Genomic DNA, 16,101 nt, shown 5'->3' on the forward strand with positions numbered 1-16,101 from the left:
CCTTGGAGAAGTGAAGGTTGAGAGGGGACCTAATAAAGGGCTATAAGATTATGAGGGGCATAGATAGAGTGGACAGGAAGGTATTTTTTCCATGAGTGGAGGAATCACTACCCAGGGGCAGAGATTGAAGATAACACAGGCATACAAAGATAGAAACAGGGAGCAGGAGTAATGTTCTGGTTAGGGTGCGGGTTCGGGTTAGTGTTCGGGTTAGGGTTAGGGTTTGGGTTTGGTCCTGTAAGGCTGCTCTGTGATTCACTATGATCCTGGCTGATCCTCTCCCTCAATGCCAAGGTGTGATTAGCGTTGATGACTTGTACAAGTCGATAAATGCTGTTCATGTCATTGAGCTTCTGATTGAGAGATAGATAGAAAACAAACAGAGAGAGAGAGAGAGAGAGAGAGAAAGAGAGAGAGAGAGAGAGAGAGAGAGAAAGGGAGGAAGTGCACGTTGTGAGATTGAGTGAGAGAGGGCCAGGCATTTAACTACTGCCCCAGGACTAGATGTTCCAATGTCCTGGAATAACGCCTGCTGTAGAGATAAGTTAGAGAGTGACTGGAGGGAGAGAGACGAAGATGGAGTGAGGCAATGAGAGATTGAGGGGACGAGTGAGGAAACAAGTTGTGATGGAGAGGAATGGATGATAAGAGAGAGAGAGAGAAAAACCAACACAGAAGAAAAGGGAGATCAAAAGAAAAAGAGGTAGTAATTCAATAAACAACAGGATTATATTCAAGCGAAAGGTGAAAAAGAGATAGAAGGGAACAGGGTGGGAGGAACCAGGGAAGGATAAGACAGAGAGACAAAAACAGGAAGTGTGAGGAACTGACATGTCTCTCTGCCTGATGCCATTTACATACTGAGGAACACCCAGTCAGACTCACACAGGCTTCAGCTTTATAAAGCAGAGCCCAGTGAAGGGAGAGTTTATCAGGAACTAGACACAGGGACAGGAGCACGCACCATGATCTCACACATCCAGTTGATATGGCCCCTGGCATTCTGGGTCGCAGGTACAAATCTCTCTCCTTCCACCTTGGATCTTTCGCTGCTCTCCAATTCCACTGACTTGTGATTGAAGGAAAATTGCTGAAACCAGAGAAATGCTCAGTGTTTCCAACAATCTCTCTTTCTGTGACAGTTCTGACTTCACTGTGTTTCTCTCTGACCCCTCAGGTATCAGTGGGGACATCACCATGACCCAGTCTCCCCCGGTGCTGTCAGTGGGACTGGGCCAGACTGCAACCATCACCTGTAAATCCAGTCAGCGTGCCAGTGCTGATGTTGAATGGTTCCAGCAGCGGGAAGGACAGAAACCCTCTCTCCTGATCTACAGTGCAACAAGTAGATTCACAGGATTCTCCAGCAGATTCACCGGGACACAAGTATCCAGCACACACTTCACCCTGACAATCAGCAACGTTCAGAATGAGGATGTCGCTGATTATTACTGTCAGCAAAGTAGGAGCTGGCCTTGGCACAGTGATACACAGCTATACAAAAACCTCAATACACATCGTCCCACTTCCTGTACTGATACATCCCACTGCTAGATATAATATATTATAATGGACACACAGTCCCACCTCCTGTACTGACACCTCCCACAATTGTATATATTTAATATATAATAGAGAACACACACACACACCACCTATATTGACAAGTCCACAGTTATAGATAAATGGAACTGAGGAAATTACCCCATGCAGGGTTGTCACTGTCCACTACACACTCCAGACCCTGTGGTGTCCACCGCTCACTGAAGGTCTCAAGTTTCCCTCTTACACTCCATGGTCACATGTGAAAAGCAACTGCAAGATTTGTCATCAAAATAAAAAGTTGAAAAACCTCCTGAATTCAGCTGGACTCAACCCACAGAGAGAGAGAGAGAGAGAGAGAGAGAGAGAGAGAGAGAGAGAGAGAGAGAGAGAGAGAGAGAGAGAGAGTGTATGAGTCTGTGCGAGAGAGAGGGGGAGAAAGAGATAGAGAAATAAAACAGAATGAGAAAAAACAGCAAACATGAATGACAAAGCGAAGATGAGAGAAAGTGAGAGACAGAGAGAGATAGGGAGAGGGTGAGAGTGACAGGGGGAAGCAGAGAGCAGAGGTTTTTGTACAGCCTCTGCACAGGGAGCTCTCACTGTGGTACATGTTCGGTAAAGGAACCAAGCTCAGACTGAGTAAGTAAAACCTTTCTATACAAAACTTGATATTAAACAAATACTGAATTTTGAAGGTGTTAGTGGGGAGCTGCAGTGAATGAAATGGTTGATTGAGGAGCACTGTGTCTAAAAGGGTGTCCAGCTGTATTTCTTTCGTTCCATTGCCCTCTTTAAGCAGCAAGATATAAGTCAGTCAGTTTTACTCACCGTGTGGAGGAGCTCTGTCCATTTGCAGCCTGTCGTCCCATTCCTGCAGCACGGAGTGAAATCAGTGAGTAGCCTCCTGTCAGTCTCAGTGTGACAGACACGGGCAGAGTTTGATGTGAGCTCTGGCTCCCTGTCCCAGTCTCTGATCTCACTGACCTCAGCAGCAGCAGCAGCAGCAGCACAGTGAGACACCGAGCTCCCACCTCCCCCAGCTATAACTCTGCTCAATCACACAATCACAGAATTGTTACAGTGCACAAGGAGGGCCATTATGCCATTCCTGACTGTACTGGCTCTCCGAATGAGCAATTCACTGAGTGTCATTCTCCTGCCTTCTCCCTGTCACCCTGCACATTGTTCCTTTTCAAATAACAGTCTCATTCCCTTTGGAATGTTTCAATTGAAGCTGCCTCCACCACACTCTCAGGCAGTGCATTCCATACTTTAACCACTCACTGGCTGAAAATGTTTTTCCTTGTCTCACTTCTGCTTCTTCTACCAATTACTTTCGATCTGTGGCTCTCGCTCTCGATCCTTTAATGAGTGGGAACATTTTCTCCTTATTTAATCTCTCCAAACCTCTCCTGATGTTGAATTTCTCAAACAAATCTCCTCCCAGCCTTCTCTTCTCCAAGAAAGATAGTCTGAACTTCTCCAATATATTTTCTTAACTGACGTTCCTCATCCCTGAACCTTTCATGGGAATTTTCTTTCACGACATCTGCAACATATTCACATCCTTTGTGAAATATAAACCTTTTCTATTCCCTGTAGTCCAATTTGCCTGCATTTGGCTCACTTCCTATCCTTTTTTCTCTTCCCATGTACCTGTTCAAATGTCTTTTAAATGTTTTAATCATTCTCGCCTCTCCGACTTCCTCTGGCAGTTCATTCAATACCACTCTCTGCCTGAAATACGGATACCTCAGGTCCTTTTGAATCTTTCCTCTTTCACTTTAAACCTCTACCCGCTAGGTTTGGACTAACCTATCCTGGGGAAAAGACCTTATGTAGACACCTTATCTATGCCCATTATGATTTTATAAATCTCTAAAATGTCACCCTGCAGCCTCTGAGCTTCCAAGGAAAGTAGCCCCGCCTAACCAGCCTGTCCTTATAACTCAAACACTCCAATCTCGGTGACATCTTTGTCATCCTTTTTACACTGTTTCCATTTGAATGCTAACCTTCCAATAGCAGGGTGATTGGAAACGTGGCCTGACCAATATCTTGGGGAGCTGTAACATAATGTCCCAACTCCCATACCCGGTGAAGGCAAGTGCACCAAATGCTTTCTTCACCACCCTGTCTACACGTGACACCAGGTTCAATCCTCGATGTGCCTCCACCCCTTGGTCTCCCTGTTTGACAACACTCCCCATGGCCCCATAATTAACTGTGTAAGCACTGGCCTGGTTTTTGTACCAAAATGCAACACCTCGCGATTATCTCAATACATAATGTAAATGTCCTCTCAAATAGCCTTATTCACTGACCATGAAACCGCCAATTTTGGTGTCATCTTCAAACTCACAAACTATACTTCCTATGTTCTCGTTCAATTTGTTTCTATGAATGACGAACAAAGATGAACCTGGAAGCAATCCTTTCGTTTGTCACAGACTTCCAGTCCGAACAACAATGCTCTACCACCACGCTCTGTCTCCAACCATTAAGCCAATTTTGTATCAATTAACCTGCTCTCCCTGGATCCCATTTGATCTAACTTACGAAACAGATGTCCATGCAGGAAATTGTCAAAGGCCTTGCTAAAGTCCATGTAGACAATGTCTACCCCTCTGCCCTCAGCTATCTTATTGGTCATGTCCTCAGAAAAATATGTAAGACACATTTTCCCACTGACAAAGCTATGTGGACTATCCCTAATCAATCCTTGTCTTTCCAAATGCATTTAGATCCTGTCTGTCAAAATCCCCTCCAACAACTTATCACTATCAGACTCACCGGTCTATAGTTCCCAGGGTATTCCTTGCAGACCTTATTAAATAACAGCTCAACATTACACACACTCCAGTCTTCCAGCCCAACACCCGTGGTTGTTGATGATACAAACATCTCCACAAGGGGCGTCACTGTCTCTTCCCAAGCTTCCCACAAAGTACTGGGATGGAGCTGATCAGGTCCTGGGTATTTATCTATCTTTATGAGTTTAAAGAGCAGATTACTGAACCTCTTCTTCTGTAGTATGGACTCTTCTCAAGGCATCAACATTTATTTCCCAAATTGCCTTCACTTCCATGTCCTTTTCAACTGTAAATGCTGCGGCAAAATATTAGATTGGTAACTCATTCACATTCTGCTTTAATATAAAATATGAAAAATTCTAAGAGTGAAACTTTGGAGGTGATCCATGGGATACGATCCATGATCATGACTTTATGCTGGATTGTCCATTGTCTTTTTCCACTGTCCCCCTAAACCTTATGATACAATGTTCATTCTTCCCTAAATGTCCTCTCACTGACACTTGATCCACTTGGATCTCCTCATTCCCAAGATCCAGTTACTGTCTCAGTTGATATTCTGACAATTGAAATACCCTAATGTTTGCACCTCTCTGTAAATTCCTTGCAGGTTTGTTCCCGTACATCCTTCCCACTCGTCAGTGACCGACAGACGGCACATAACAACTTGATTGCACCTTTTTGTTCCTTATCCCGAACCAAAGCGATTCTGTCCTTGACACCTTTGAGACATTTTCATTCTCCAGCTCTGTACCGATCTCCTTAATCAATCCCACACCTCTCACCCTTTCCCCCCTTTCCTATCTTTCCTGAACACCTTGTATCCAATAATATTTAACAACCAGTCCTGACCTCATTTCAACCTCATCTGTTAAAACAACAACATCAGTTTTCCACTTGGTAATCTGCGTCTGTAACTCGCCAATCTTATTCCCACACTCCGTGCAGTCCTATACATGCACAGTCAGCCAGATTTAGAATTTATTGCTGGCTTTCTCTCACTCTGACCCTGTCTAAGAAGTTACTATTCCTTACTCTAATGCTAATAATTTTTTCCAGGATTCTGTGATCCTTGATGTTCCTCCCTGATATTACTTCCTGGTTCCCACGGCCGTTCAATATTAATTTAAATCATCTCCAACAGCACCAGCAAATCACCCCAACAGGAGCTCAATTCCTGCTCTGTTCAGGAGCAACCCATCCAGCCTACAGAGGTCGCATCTCCCACCAAGTCATTCCCAAAGACCCAAGAATCTAAAGCCCTCCCTCCTGGACCACCTTTCCAGCCCCACATACACCTGTCTTATCCTCGTGTTCCTATCCTCACTTGCATTGGTCAATGGAGTAATCCAAAAATTCCTATTTTTGAGTTCCTGTTACGAATTGCCTCCCAAGATCCCTACATTCTGACAGCAGAAGCACATCCCTTTTCTCGCTCTGTCACTGGGACTGATGTGGACCATGACCGCTGCCTATTCCAACTCTCCCCTCAGGGTGCTCTGCAGCCACTCAGTGACATCCTTGACCCTGGCACCAGGGAGACAACACACCATCCTGGATTCCCATCTGCAGCTGCAGAAACACCTATCGATTGTCCTCACTCTTGAATCTCCTCTCACTATCACTCTTCCAGTCTTCCTTGCGCCCTCTTGTATAGCTGCCCCCCACCTTGGTGCCAGGGACTTGGCTCTGGCTGCATTCCCCAGATGAACCATCATTTTCATCAGGATTCTAAACTGAATTTTTGTTGGAGAGCACACAGGGTATTCCTGTACTAGCTGCCTGGTCCTTTTGGACTGTCTGCTTCTCCCCCATTCCCTCTCTCCCTGCATACTCTGAAGCTGCAGAGTGACCACATCTAGAAACGTGCTCTCCACGGAGCTGTCACCCTCAAGGACACTCCGCACTGACACCAGCTGCTGCTCAAGCTCCGAAACCCGGAGTTCCAACTGCTGTCACTGACCACACTTCCTGTACTTCATGGTATTCCAGGAGCTAGGAAGCATTCTGAAGTTCTCACAAGGAACAGGATGCACACTCTCTCCACTCTTTGATTATCTCTTGGCAAAGTTGTGATGAGAAACAGCTCCCGCAGGGCTCACAATCCAGGCCTTTCGGTATTCTGGGGTTTTGCAGAGTCTCTTCAAAAGACATCAGAATTAGGCGATTCGCCCCATCAAGTCTACTGCGCTTTTTGTTCATGTGTTTCTCAAGACTATTCTCCTGCCTTCTTCCCATTATGTTTGATCACCTTCCCAATCAGGAACCTATAAATTTCTGTCCTAAATACACTCAATGACGTCACCTCCACAGCAATGAGTTCCACAGATTAACCATCCTCTGGCAGAAGTAATTCCTCCTCATCTCAGTCCTAATGAGTTATCCTTTAACTCTGTGGCTGTGCCCATTGGTCCAAGTTTCTCTTCCTAGTGGAAACATCTTCTCCACGCCCACTCTATCCAGGCCTCTCAGTGTTCTTTAAGTGTCAATGTGATCCTCCCATGTCCTTCTGAACTCCATCAAGTAAACATCCAGAGTCCTCAAACTCTCCTCATCAGACCAGGCTGTCACCCCCTGGGTCATTCTTATAAACCTCCTCTGGATCTCCCCCAGTGCAAGCACATCCCTCCTTAGATACAGGTCCCAAAACTGTTCACAATATTCCAAATGCAGTCTTACCAGAGACTCATAAAGCCTCAGCTGTACACACCTGCTCTTGTATTCTAACTCAGTTGAAATGAATGCTCACATTGCATTTGTGTTCCTAATTGCCAACTGAACATTCATGCTAACTTTAAGAGAAACCTGAAAGTGGACTCCTAAGCCACTTTGCATTTCAAAATTACAAATTTCCTCGTTTAGAAAACAGTTTGAGCCTCTATTCTTCCAACCAAGTTGCATAACCTCACACATTCCCATATTGTATTTCATCTGCCACTCCGTTGCCCACTCTCTGAGCCTTTCCAAGTCCTTCTACAGCCTCCCTACTTCCTCAACTCTCCCTGTCCCTCACCTCACCTTTGTGTCATCAGCAAATTTAGGAATAATGCCCCCAATTCCTTTTCCCAGATCGTTAATATATAATTAATTGTTATATGAATCGCTGAAGTCCCAACACTGCCCCCTGCTGAACTGCACAGTGCACCAGCTGCCATCCTGCAAAAGATCCATTTGTTCCCACTCTCTATCCATGTCAGTACGGGGCCCCAAACCCTATGGGCTCTTATGTTAATTAGCAGCCTCCTGTGTGGCAACCTGTCAAAGGCCTTCTGGAAATGCAAATAGATCATGTCCATTGCCTCTCCTTTGTCTAACTTGCTCAGTAACTCCTCTTATTACTTAGAATTCCAGCTTCTCCCTCTCGAACTGCTGGGTGAATTCTATTATATTGTGGTCACTGTCCCCTCAGGGTTCACTCACCTTCAGCTCCCCAATCAGAGCTACCTCATTACACATTCACAAGTCCAGAATTACCTGTTTCCTCGTAGCTCTACTACAAGCTGATCCAAAACAAGCCTCTTGCAGACATTTCATGAATTCCTTTCCTTGAGATCCTTTCCCAACCTGACTTTCCCAGTCCACCTGCATATTGCAGTCCCCATGATTAATTTAATAATCCCTTTCTTACATGCCTTTTCTATCTCCTGATTTATTTTCTGATCCACATCCTGACTACTACGAGGAGGCTGGGTCATAACTCCCATCAGGGTGTTTGTTCCTTTGTGGTTTCTTAAGTTGACTCACTGCATTCTCTGCATTCCCACTCGATATTTCCTCTTGCTGCCGATGTAATTTCAGTTCTTCCTGACAGGGTAAACCATCTCCTCCCATGCCCCACCCTCATTCCCCTCACACATCTACCTATCATTAGAAACATAGAAACATAGAAAATAGCTGCAGGAACAGGCCATTCAGCCCTTTAAGCCTGCACCACCGTTCAATATGATCATGGCTGATTATGTAATCTCTGTTTCCCATTCCCACTCTCCCCCTATTCCCATAAATCCCTTCATCCGCAAGGACCACGTCCCTCTTGAAATATATCTAACAAACTGACCCCACCAGATTTCTGTGGTAGAGAATTCCACAGTTTCACAACATCTGAGTAACTTCACCCTTAATCTTAGACAGTGACCCCTGGTTCTGGACTTTCCTAATGTTGGAAACATTCTTCCAGCATCAACCCTGTCAAATACCATTCGGATCTAATATGTTTCTGTGAGATTCCTCTCATTCTTCTAAATCCCAGTGAGTACAAGCCCATTCGATCCAGTCTTTCCTCATATGTCAGTCTTGCCATCCCGGGAATCAGTCTGGTGAACCTTCGCTGGGCTCCCTCAATAGCAAAAATGTCCTTCCTCAGACTCTGAGACTAAAACTGCACACAATACTCAAGGTGAGGCCTCACCAAGGCCCTGTTTAATTCTGCAAGACATTCTTACTCCAACACACAAATCCTCTCACTGTGAAGGCCATCATGCCATTAGCTTTCCTCACTGCCTGCTGCACCTGCATGCCCCCTCTCAATGACACCCAGCTCTCAGTGCACCTCACCTTTTCCTAAAATTCCACCATTTATTCATAATCTGTTTACCACCAAAGTGGATCATCCCACATTTATCCACAATACGTTGCATTTGCCAAGTATATGTCCACTCAGTCAGCCTGTCCAAGTCACCCTGCAGCCTCTTAGCATCCTCCTCACAACATACATTGTCACCTAGCTTCATGTCATCTGCAAGTTTGTTGGGATTGCATTCAATTCCTTTGTCCATATCGTTTATGTATATTGTGAACAGCTGGTGTCCCAGCACTGAACACTGCGGTAACCCACTCATCACTGCCTGCCACTCTGAGAAGGACCCATTTATTCCAACTCTCTGCTTTTTATCTGGCAACGAGTTCTCTCTCCATGTCAATACATTATCTCCAATATCATGAGGTTTAATGTAACTCACTAATCTCTTGTATGGGACCTTGTCAAAAGCCTTTTTAAAGTTCAGACACACAACATCCACTGAATTCTGAGGGAGGGTCACTCAATCCGAAACGCGAACGTTGATTGCTCTCCACAGATACTGCAAGACCGGCTGAACTTTTTCATCAATTTTTGTTTTTGTTATCCACGAATTTAGCCTTGTCCACTCTCAACTGATCATATCCTCAAAACCTCCCAGAAGATGTATCAGGTCTTATTTCCCTTTAGTAAATCCATGCTGACTTGGACCAATCCTGTCACTGCTTTCCAAATGCTTGGTTATTGTATCTTTAATAACTGACTCCAGCATTTTCCTCATGTACAATTCCTCATTTTCATTTTCCCTCCTTTTATTAAAAAGTGGGGTCATATTGGATACTGTCCAATCCATTGGAACTCTGTCAGAATCGACAGAATGCCAGAATATGATCACCAATGTGTCCATTATTTCTACACCCACTTTCTTGAGGACTCTGAGTTGCAGAGCATCAGGCCCTGGGGACAGATTAAGTTTTGATACCATCAGCTTCTCCAAGAACATTTCCTGACGAACAAGGATTACCTTCAGTTCCTCCTTCACACTTGACCCTCTATCCCCTTGTATTTCTTTTCAATTGGATGTGCATCCCTGGATATTTAGTTCCCAGCCCTGATCCACTTGCAGCCACGTCCCTGCACTACAGGCTCATTTACCTTGTTTCATATACTTGATGCATCGAAGTACAACACCCTCAGTCATGAATTGACTGTCTCCTTCTCACAGTTATCTCCGTTAGAATTCATAGAAACCCTACAGTGTGGAAGTAGGCTATTCAGCCCAGACTGACCGTCTAAAAAGTATCACACCCATCCTACAATTCCCATGGATAATCCTCCTAACCGATACTACTTTGTGACAATGGGAGGAAACCAGTGGACACGGGGAGAATGTGTAAATCCCACACAGACAGCCAGTTGGAATTGGGTCTGTGTGTCCGGAGCTGTGAGACAGCAGTGCTAACCACTGATCCACCATTCCACCCTGCTAGGCATCAAGTTCACTTCCTGATCCTTTCCATACTCTCTATCCTATTACTTGGTCTGGATGCTTTAATAAAGCCTCCTGAGCCCCTACCTTCTTTAATTTGTTTAAATTCCTCGGAAGCTTCATTGACCTTGGTTTGTGTGGTACCACTTTGCCGACATTATTTTGAATCGGTCATGCATTAAGAGACAAAGCCTTTATGTTTGGTCAGTAATTGAGCTTCCCTGCACTTTTAGGTTTCCTCAGTACAATATGACATTCATAATATTCTGTCCATTCCATTTATTTCCTGGTAACAATCAATCCCATCACTACCCAGGAATCCTCCCTTCTCCTTTAACTTTGATTTTCTCATTTTCCATCCAACTGTTCCAGTTACTTTCTCTTTGAATCGTATGCAGGCTGATATTTATCCCTGATCAAACATCTCTCAAAATGTTCCTTGGCTCATTGTTACTTGCTGTGTACCATTTGGCTTGCACATTTCCTTCATTACAACAGGGACCACATTTCAAACAGGTCCCACACTGTCTGCAAATGTCTTTGGGACAGTATGAATCTTTCTTTTCTTTGAATGAACTGGGAGTCTTTCAGATGTGAAAGATGCCGTTCCGATCTTGCAAAGTTCTCCTCCTGAACTACAGTTACTGCTTTGTCCCTCTCTTTTGTGAAAACAGACCGGACGTTTTCTTGAGGAACCATTGCTCCATCTTCCACCATCGCACTCAAGTTCCCTTCCTGCTCTCGACTGGCCCTCATACATTCCTTATTTCTCTTGTTCTTTTTGTGACAATAAAACATCACTGGGATTTCCCGGACTTCATTTGGACACATTTCATTCTGTCAGCTCTTTGCTTTCCTCAGGTCCTGGTAAATTTCACCCCTGCATTTTGTCTTTCAGCCCACTTTTACCCAATCCCTGCCCAGTTTAGTAAAATGGTTTGTTCCCAAATGAAAACTTTTACACTTGTTCCGTGGTTCTCCATTTCCATCCCTCCTCTCAATCTCACTGAGTTCTGATCACTGTCACTGAAATGCTCCCCCATTGATAGCCCTTCCAGCTGCTCACATCCATTCCATAAATGATGGTCCAAAACTGTCCCTTCTTTTTCACCATCACCTTCTCAGGGGCAATTAGGGATGGGCAATAAATGCTCACCCTGCCAGTGACACTCACATCCCAAGAAGCAATTTTAAAAGTCCCTGTCCTTTTATGGAGTTTGTTAGGTATTGGATGAAAATTTTCAAATGGATTGTTTTGCCAGTGAATGTTCAGAGTTGAAATCCCTTTGAATGGCAGGGATTAAAATGGTTTCTCTTGTCTTTCAGTCCGTGAGAATACTCAGCCCAAGCTGACCCTGCTGCCCCCCTCCCCAGAGCAAGTCAATGCCAAGGGCACTGCCACCCTGGTGTGCCTTGCCAATCATTTCTATCCCGATGAGCTGGAGGTGCACTGGGAGAAGGATGGTGTAGTCATTTCGGACGGGGTTCAGACCAGCAACTACCTGCGAGCTTCGGACAGCACCTACAGTGTCAGCAGCCTGCTGACCCTCTCTGGGTCTGACTGGGAGTCCAACGCTCGCTTCTCCTGTGCCCTCACCCACGTGACCCTCCCCTCTCCCCTCAGCAAGAGCATCAGGAGATCAGAATGTGTGTAGAGTGTGTGAGACAGTCCACAGAGGAGACACAACTTTAAATAGAACAGGGCTGAGCTGGCAGGACAAAAGTCATTGTCAGCATTGAATTTCAACTCTCTTCCTGCTTGGGATTGGATCAGAGACACGTCTGAGGTTCAAGGGTTAAGGCAGGTCATTTGGATCATCAAAAACAAGCTTTACTCTGTATCAAACCCCATGCTAACCCTATTCTAGGAGTGTTCGATTGAACAGTAAAGACTCGTGATGCCAAGTAAAACCTCACGAAGATGTTGAAGACGGTCAGCTGTACAAAACAATGTGAACCTCAGATGTCTCTGCTTCAGTAAACCAGATCTCCTTCCTGCTCAGCCTTCAGTTCCAATTTATGGTTCTGTCACTGTTTAAAGGGACCGGATTCTTATGTCATTGAGAAAATCTCCACAAGTGTTTTCCTCAAGATCCATTGTGGCTGTGAATTTGTGCAGCTTCCTCTGTCTTGGCTGTTAATTGCAGTCTGTTTTCTGTTAATGTCAGTCTGGAAAAGGGAATAAACATGAAGAAGATTCAGTCTCTCTCTCATGTGTGCTTTGGGAATGGCCAGAGTTGAAACCTCAGGGAAAGGTGTGTGAAGTGTTAACCTCCACCTTCAAGGTCTGGAACAAGAAGGGGGAATCGAGCGGGTAATGAGGTCCCTGGAGCAGGAGGGCAATTCTACAACTGTGTCCAGAAGGGGTACTTTCAGATGGAATGCAGGGTCACAAGGAATTCTTTCCCAATAAATGGAGAAAAGAAGGAAGGCAGGAAAGGACACTGGGGAACACAATAATCTGATGGAAATTCCCTCACCCATCCCTTAGGCACAGCAAGATCCCAATCAAAGAAATTCAACTCAACTGTTTGTGAGCCAGTGCCATTGGGAACCCTCTATTTACGAATATGACCAGCAGGCTCTTGTTACTCAGAATAACAATTCTACAGGGTTTGAGAAATAAATATTCCATAAATTAGACCTGGTTTTTCTTTCCTCTTCAAATGGGACAGAATTTCCCCGTGTGTCCATAGGGTCAGATTGAGAATGTTCAGTCCGGGGGCATCTGGGAGTCATGGCTGGGGACGACCATCAAAGATAAACCTTCTGCTGTCATATTCTGTATCCCCTGGGCCATCTCAATGAGGATCATCCAGGGCTCAGGGTGGATTCTAGAGCAGTTCATTGTCCTGACTGTTGTGCTCCTCAGTCCACATGTGGCTCCAGCAATCTCAGTCCATGGCTCTAGTATCAGTGGGAACCATCGGGTTGAAATCTTATCCAAACGGACCCTTACTCAGCGGGGAGGCTGCTGGTGGCTCAGAAACCCCTTGTATTCAGTACCAGAATCCACCATGGCTCTTTCATTCAAACACAACATTTACACACTGACACCACATTCAGAGGACAATCCTGAGATGGGGCAAGTTTGATTCTTGATTCCAATGTGAGGAAATGGGGGCTGGGTGTGGAATGTCCAGTCTGAAACTGGTACTTTATAATGAAGAATAGAAAGTGTTGTTAGAATACAGACAGGTGTTGATGGGAGTGAGGAATATCTCCGTGATCTGCCTCCAGAATCCACAGATGGTACACATCCTTCTGTCAGACCCTGAAATCAGCTCCTCGACATCCTTTATTTCACTGTCTTTCCCAGAAAAGGTGAAGTATTCTCTGCCTTTCTGGGACATGACATTTTAAAAAGGGCTGTGGGAAGGCAACAGTTGACTCTCAATGACAAAGTCAATGGTTGGGTGTGGAGCTGGCACTGTGAAATGTTAGGGCACAGAGGATGACACCAGAAGCAATTCAATGTTGTTGCTCTCTCCTTTGCAATTACTAAACTGGTAACAATTACTTTTTGCTCATAATTTGCCCCCTTGTATTCGATCCACGTGCCGTTCAAACAGATAACAGATTACATTACAGTGTAGAAACAGGCCCTTCGGCCCAACAAGTCCACACCGACCCGCCGAAGCGCAACCCACCCATACCCCTACATTTACCCCTTACCTAACACGACGGCCAATTTAGCATGGCCAATTCACCTGACCTGCACCTCTTTGGACTGTGGGAGGAAACCGGAGCACCCGGAGGAAACCCACGCAGACACGGGGAGAACGTGCAAACTCCACACAGTCAGTCGCCTGAGGCGGGAATTGAACCCGGGTCTCTGGCGCTGTGAGGCAGCAGTGCTAACCAATCATTGCATTGAAATGATTCAGGGTAAATATATCTGCAGTGAATGTATAAAACTACAGAAACTCCCACTCAGGGAGTTTGGAATGAAGCGGAATTGAAAAAGCAGTGACACATCAGGGAGTGCTGGAGACACCTGGAGACTTAGTTCCAGAAGGAAATTATAGGCCTCAGGACTGCACAGTTCAATTCCACATGTACTAAGGGGCAGGAGGGTATGACCCGTGAGGGAGGCAGATAGGGAGTTGGAGAATACTGTGGGTCAGGAAAACCCCTCACTCTTCTAAACTCCAGTGAGAACAAGGCCAGCCTTTCCAATCCTTCCTCATCACACAGCCCCCTCATTCCAGCGATCAATTGGGTAAAACTCCTCTGAAACACCTCCAATGCATTTATATTCTTCCTTCAATAAGGAGACCAAAACTACGCACATTATTTGAGATGTGGTCACACCAATGTCCAGGAATAACTGAAACATCACAGTCTCACTTTCTGGTCCCATATGACACATACTCTTACTTTTACCAGCCTTTTTACTGTCCATCTTTAATTGTCCTGGACAAGATGGTGCTGTAGGTAGACCCAAAATGTCCTTACTAAGGGAATTCCAGAATTCTGACCCCGTGATGATATTTCCAATTCAAACTGGTGAATAACTTAGAGAGAACTTGCTGGGGTGATGTTCCCATTGTATCTGCTGCCCTTATCCATCGTGATTCAAGTAATCATGGGTTTAGAAGGTGTTGTCTCAGGACTTTTGATGAATTTATTGCAGTGCATCTTGTAACGAGTACACACAGATGTTACTGAGTGTTGACGTGGAGGGAATGGATGTGTGTGGAAGTGGTGCCAATCAAACGGGCTAAAATTTGATAAACAAAATAATATAAAACAACGTAAAATGGAATAAAATAAAATGCTGCTGCTTTTTTGATAAAACATCACTGAACCCCAAAAAGTTAATCCTCCTCTTCCCACAGAGGCTGCACCTGTTCCCTTTCTCCAGCATCGCACTTCTGTTAGAGATTTGCAGTATTTTGTTTCTGTATCTGTTTTAATGCCATTGGTTATAGGAGAAGTATTGGTCAGAACACTGGCGGGCATTTTGTCTGAGATGATCGGAAAGCCCGAACATTCACATTGTTCTGAAAGGGTAGTGGTTTAACCAATCATCCAGCAGATGGCATCTTTGCCTTTGCCAGCCAAGGATAGTGCTCCAGTCTCTGGAGTGGGGCTTGAAACCTGCAGGTTCAGGTGACGGCGTTACCACTGAGGCTGTCTCTTCTTTCCTGGGATGTGGGTGTCACTGGCAAGACTGGCAAACATTTGTTCCCCATCCCTAACTGTCCGGAAACTGAGTGGCTTGCTCGGCCTTTCAAATGGCAGGTAAGGGTCAGCCACATTGCTGGAGTCCTGGCAGAGTCAGACAGCTACAACAGGTCTACAAGGCCTAAGCCAGTCAAACATCCACCTCACTATTCTAATTCCATGTTCCAGCACTTGGCCTGTAACCCTATATGCCTTGGCATCACAGCTGCACATCGAAATACTTCAATGTTATGAGAGAGCTTCTGCCTCAACCACCCTTACAGGGAGTGAATCCCAACAGCCACCACCCTCTGGGTTAAAATGTGTTTCCTTACGTTCCCTCTTAATATTCGGCTATTTATCTTTAATCTGTACCCCTCCGGTCATTAATCATGACGTAACCCCATGTCACCAAGTCTCCCTTTATTGACACATGAACAGTCCGTGACTGTAATGCCTCAGAGAGAGTCAGGCACCGGAGGCTCTGGGTCTCTGACACTCAGCCTGTTTATGTCAGCGAGTATTCTCCCGGTTATATTCTAGTAACGATTTGAGTTTTCCATGTGAAA

The 16,101-nt window shown here is 45.1% G+C and overlaps 1 gene segment (V, D, J or C); it reads left to right on the top strand.

Annotated features, from left to right (window-relative positions):
- Positions 1–945: 945 nt before the first annotated feature.
- LOC140472485 (Ig kappa chain V region Mem5-like) lies at positions 946–12,535 on the top strand. The segment is given in 4 exon segments: positions 946–1,014; positions 1,178–1,475; positions 2,150–2,184; positions 11,690–12,535. Coding segments are annotated over 4 exon segments (711 nt in total).
- Positions 12,536–16,101: the final 3,566 nt, after the last annotated feature.

The sequence above is a fragment of the Chiloscyllium punctatum genome, unplaced genomic scaffold, assembly GCF_047496795.1.
Source record: "Chiloscyllium punctatum isolate Juve2018m unplaced genomic scaffold, sChiPun1.3 scaffold_347, whole genome shotgun sequence".
Lineage (NCBI taxonomy): Eukaryota > Metazoa > Chordata > Chondrichthyes > Orectolobiformes > Hemiscylliidae > Chiloscyllium > Chiloscyllium punctatum.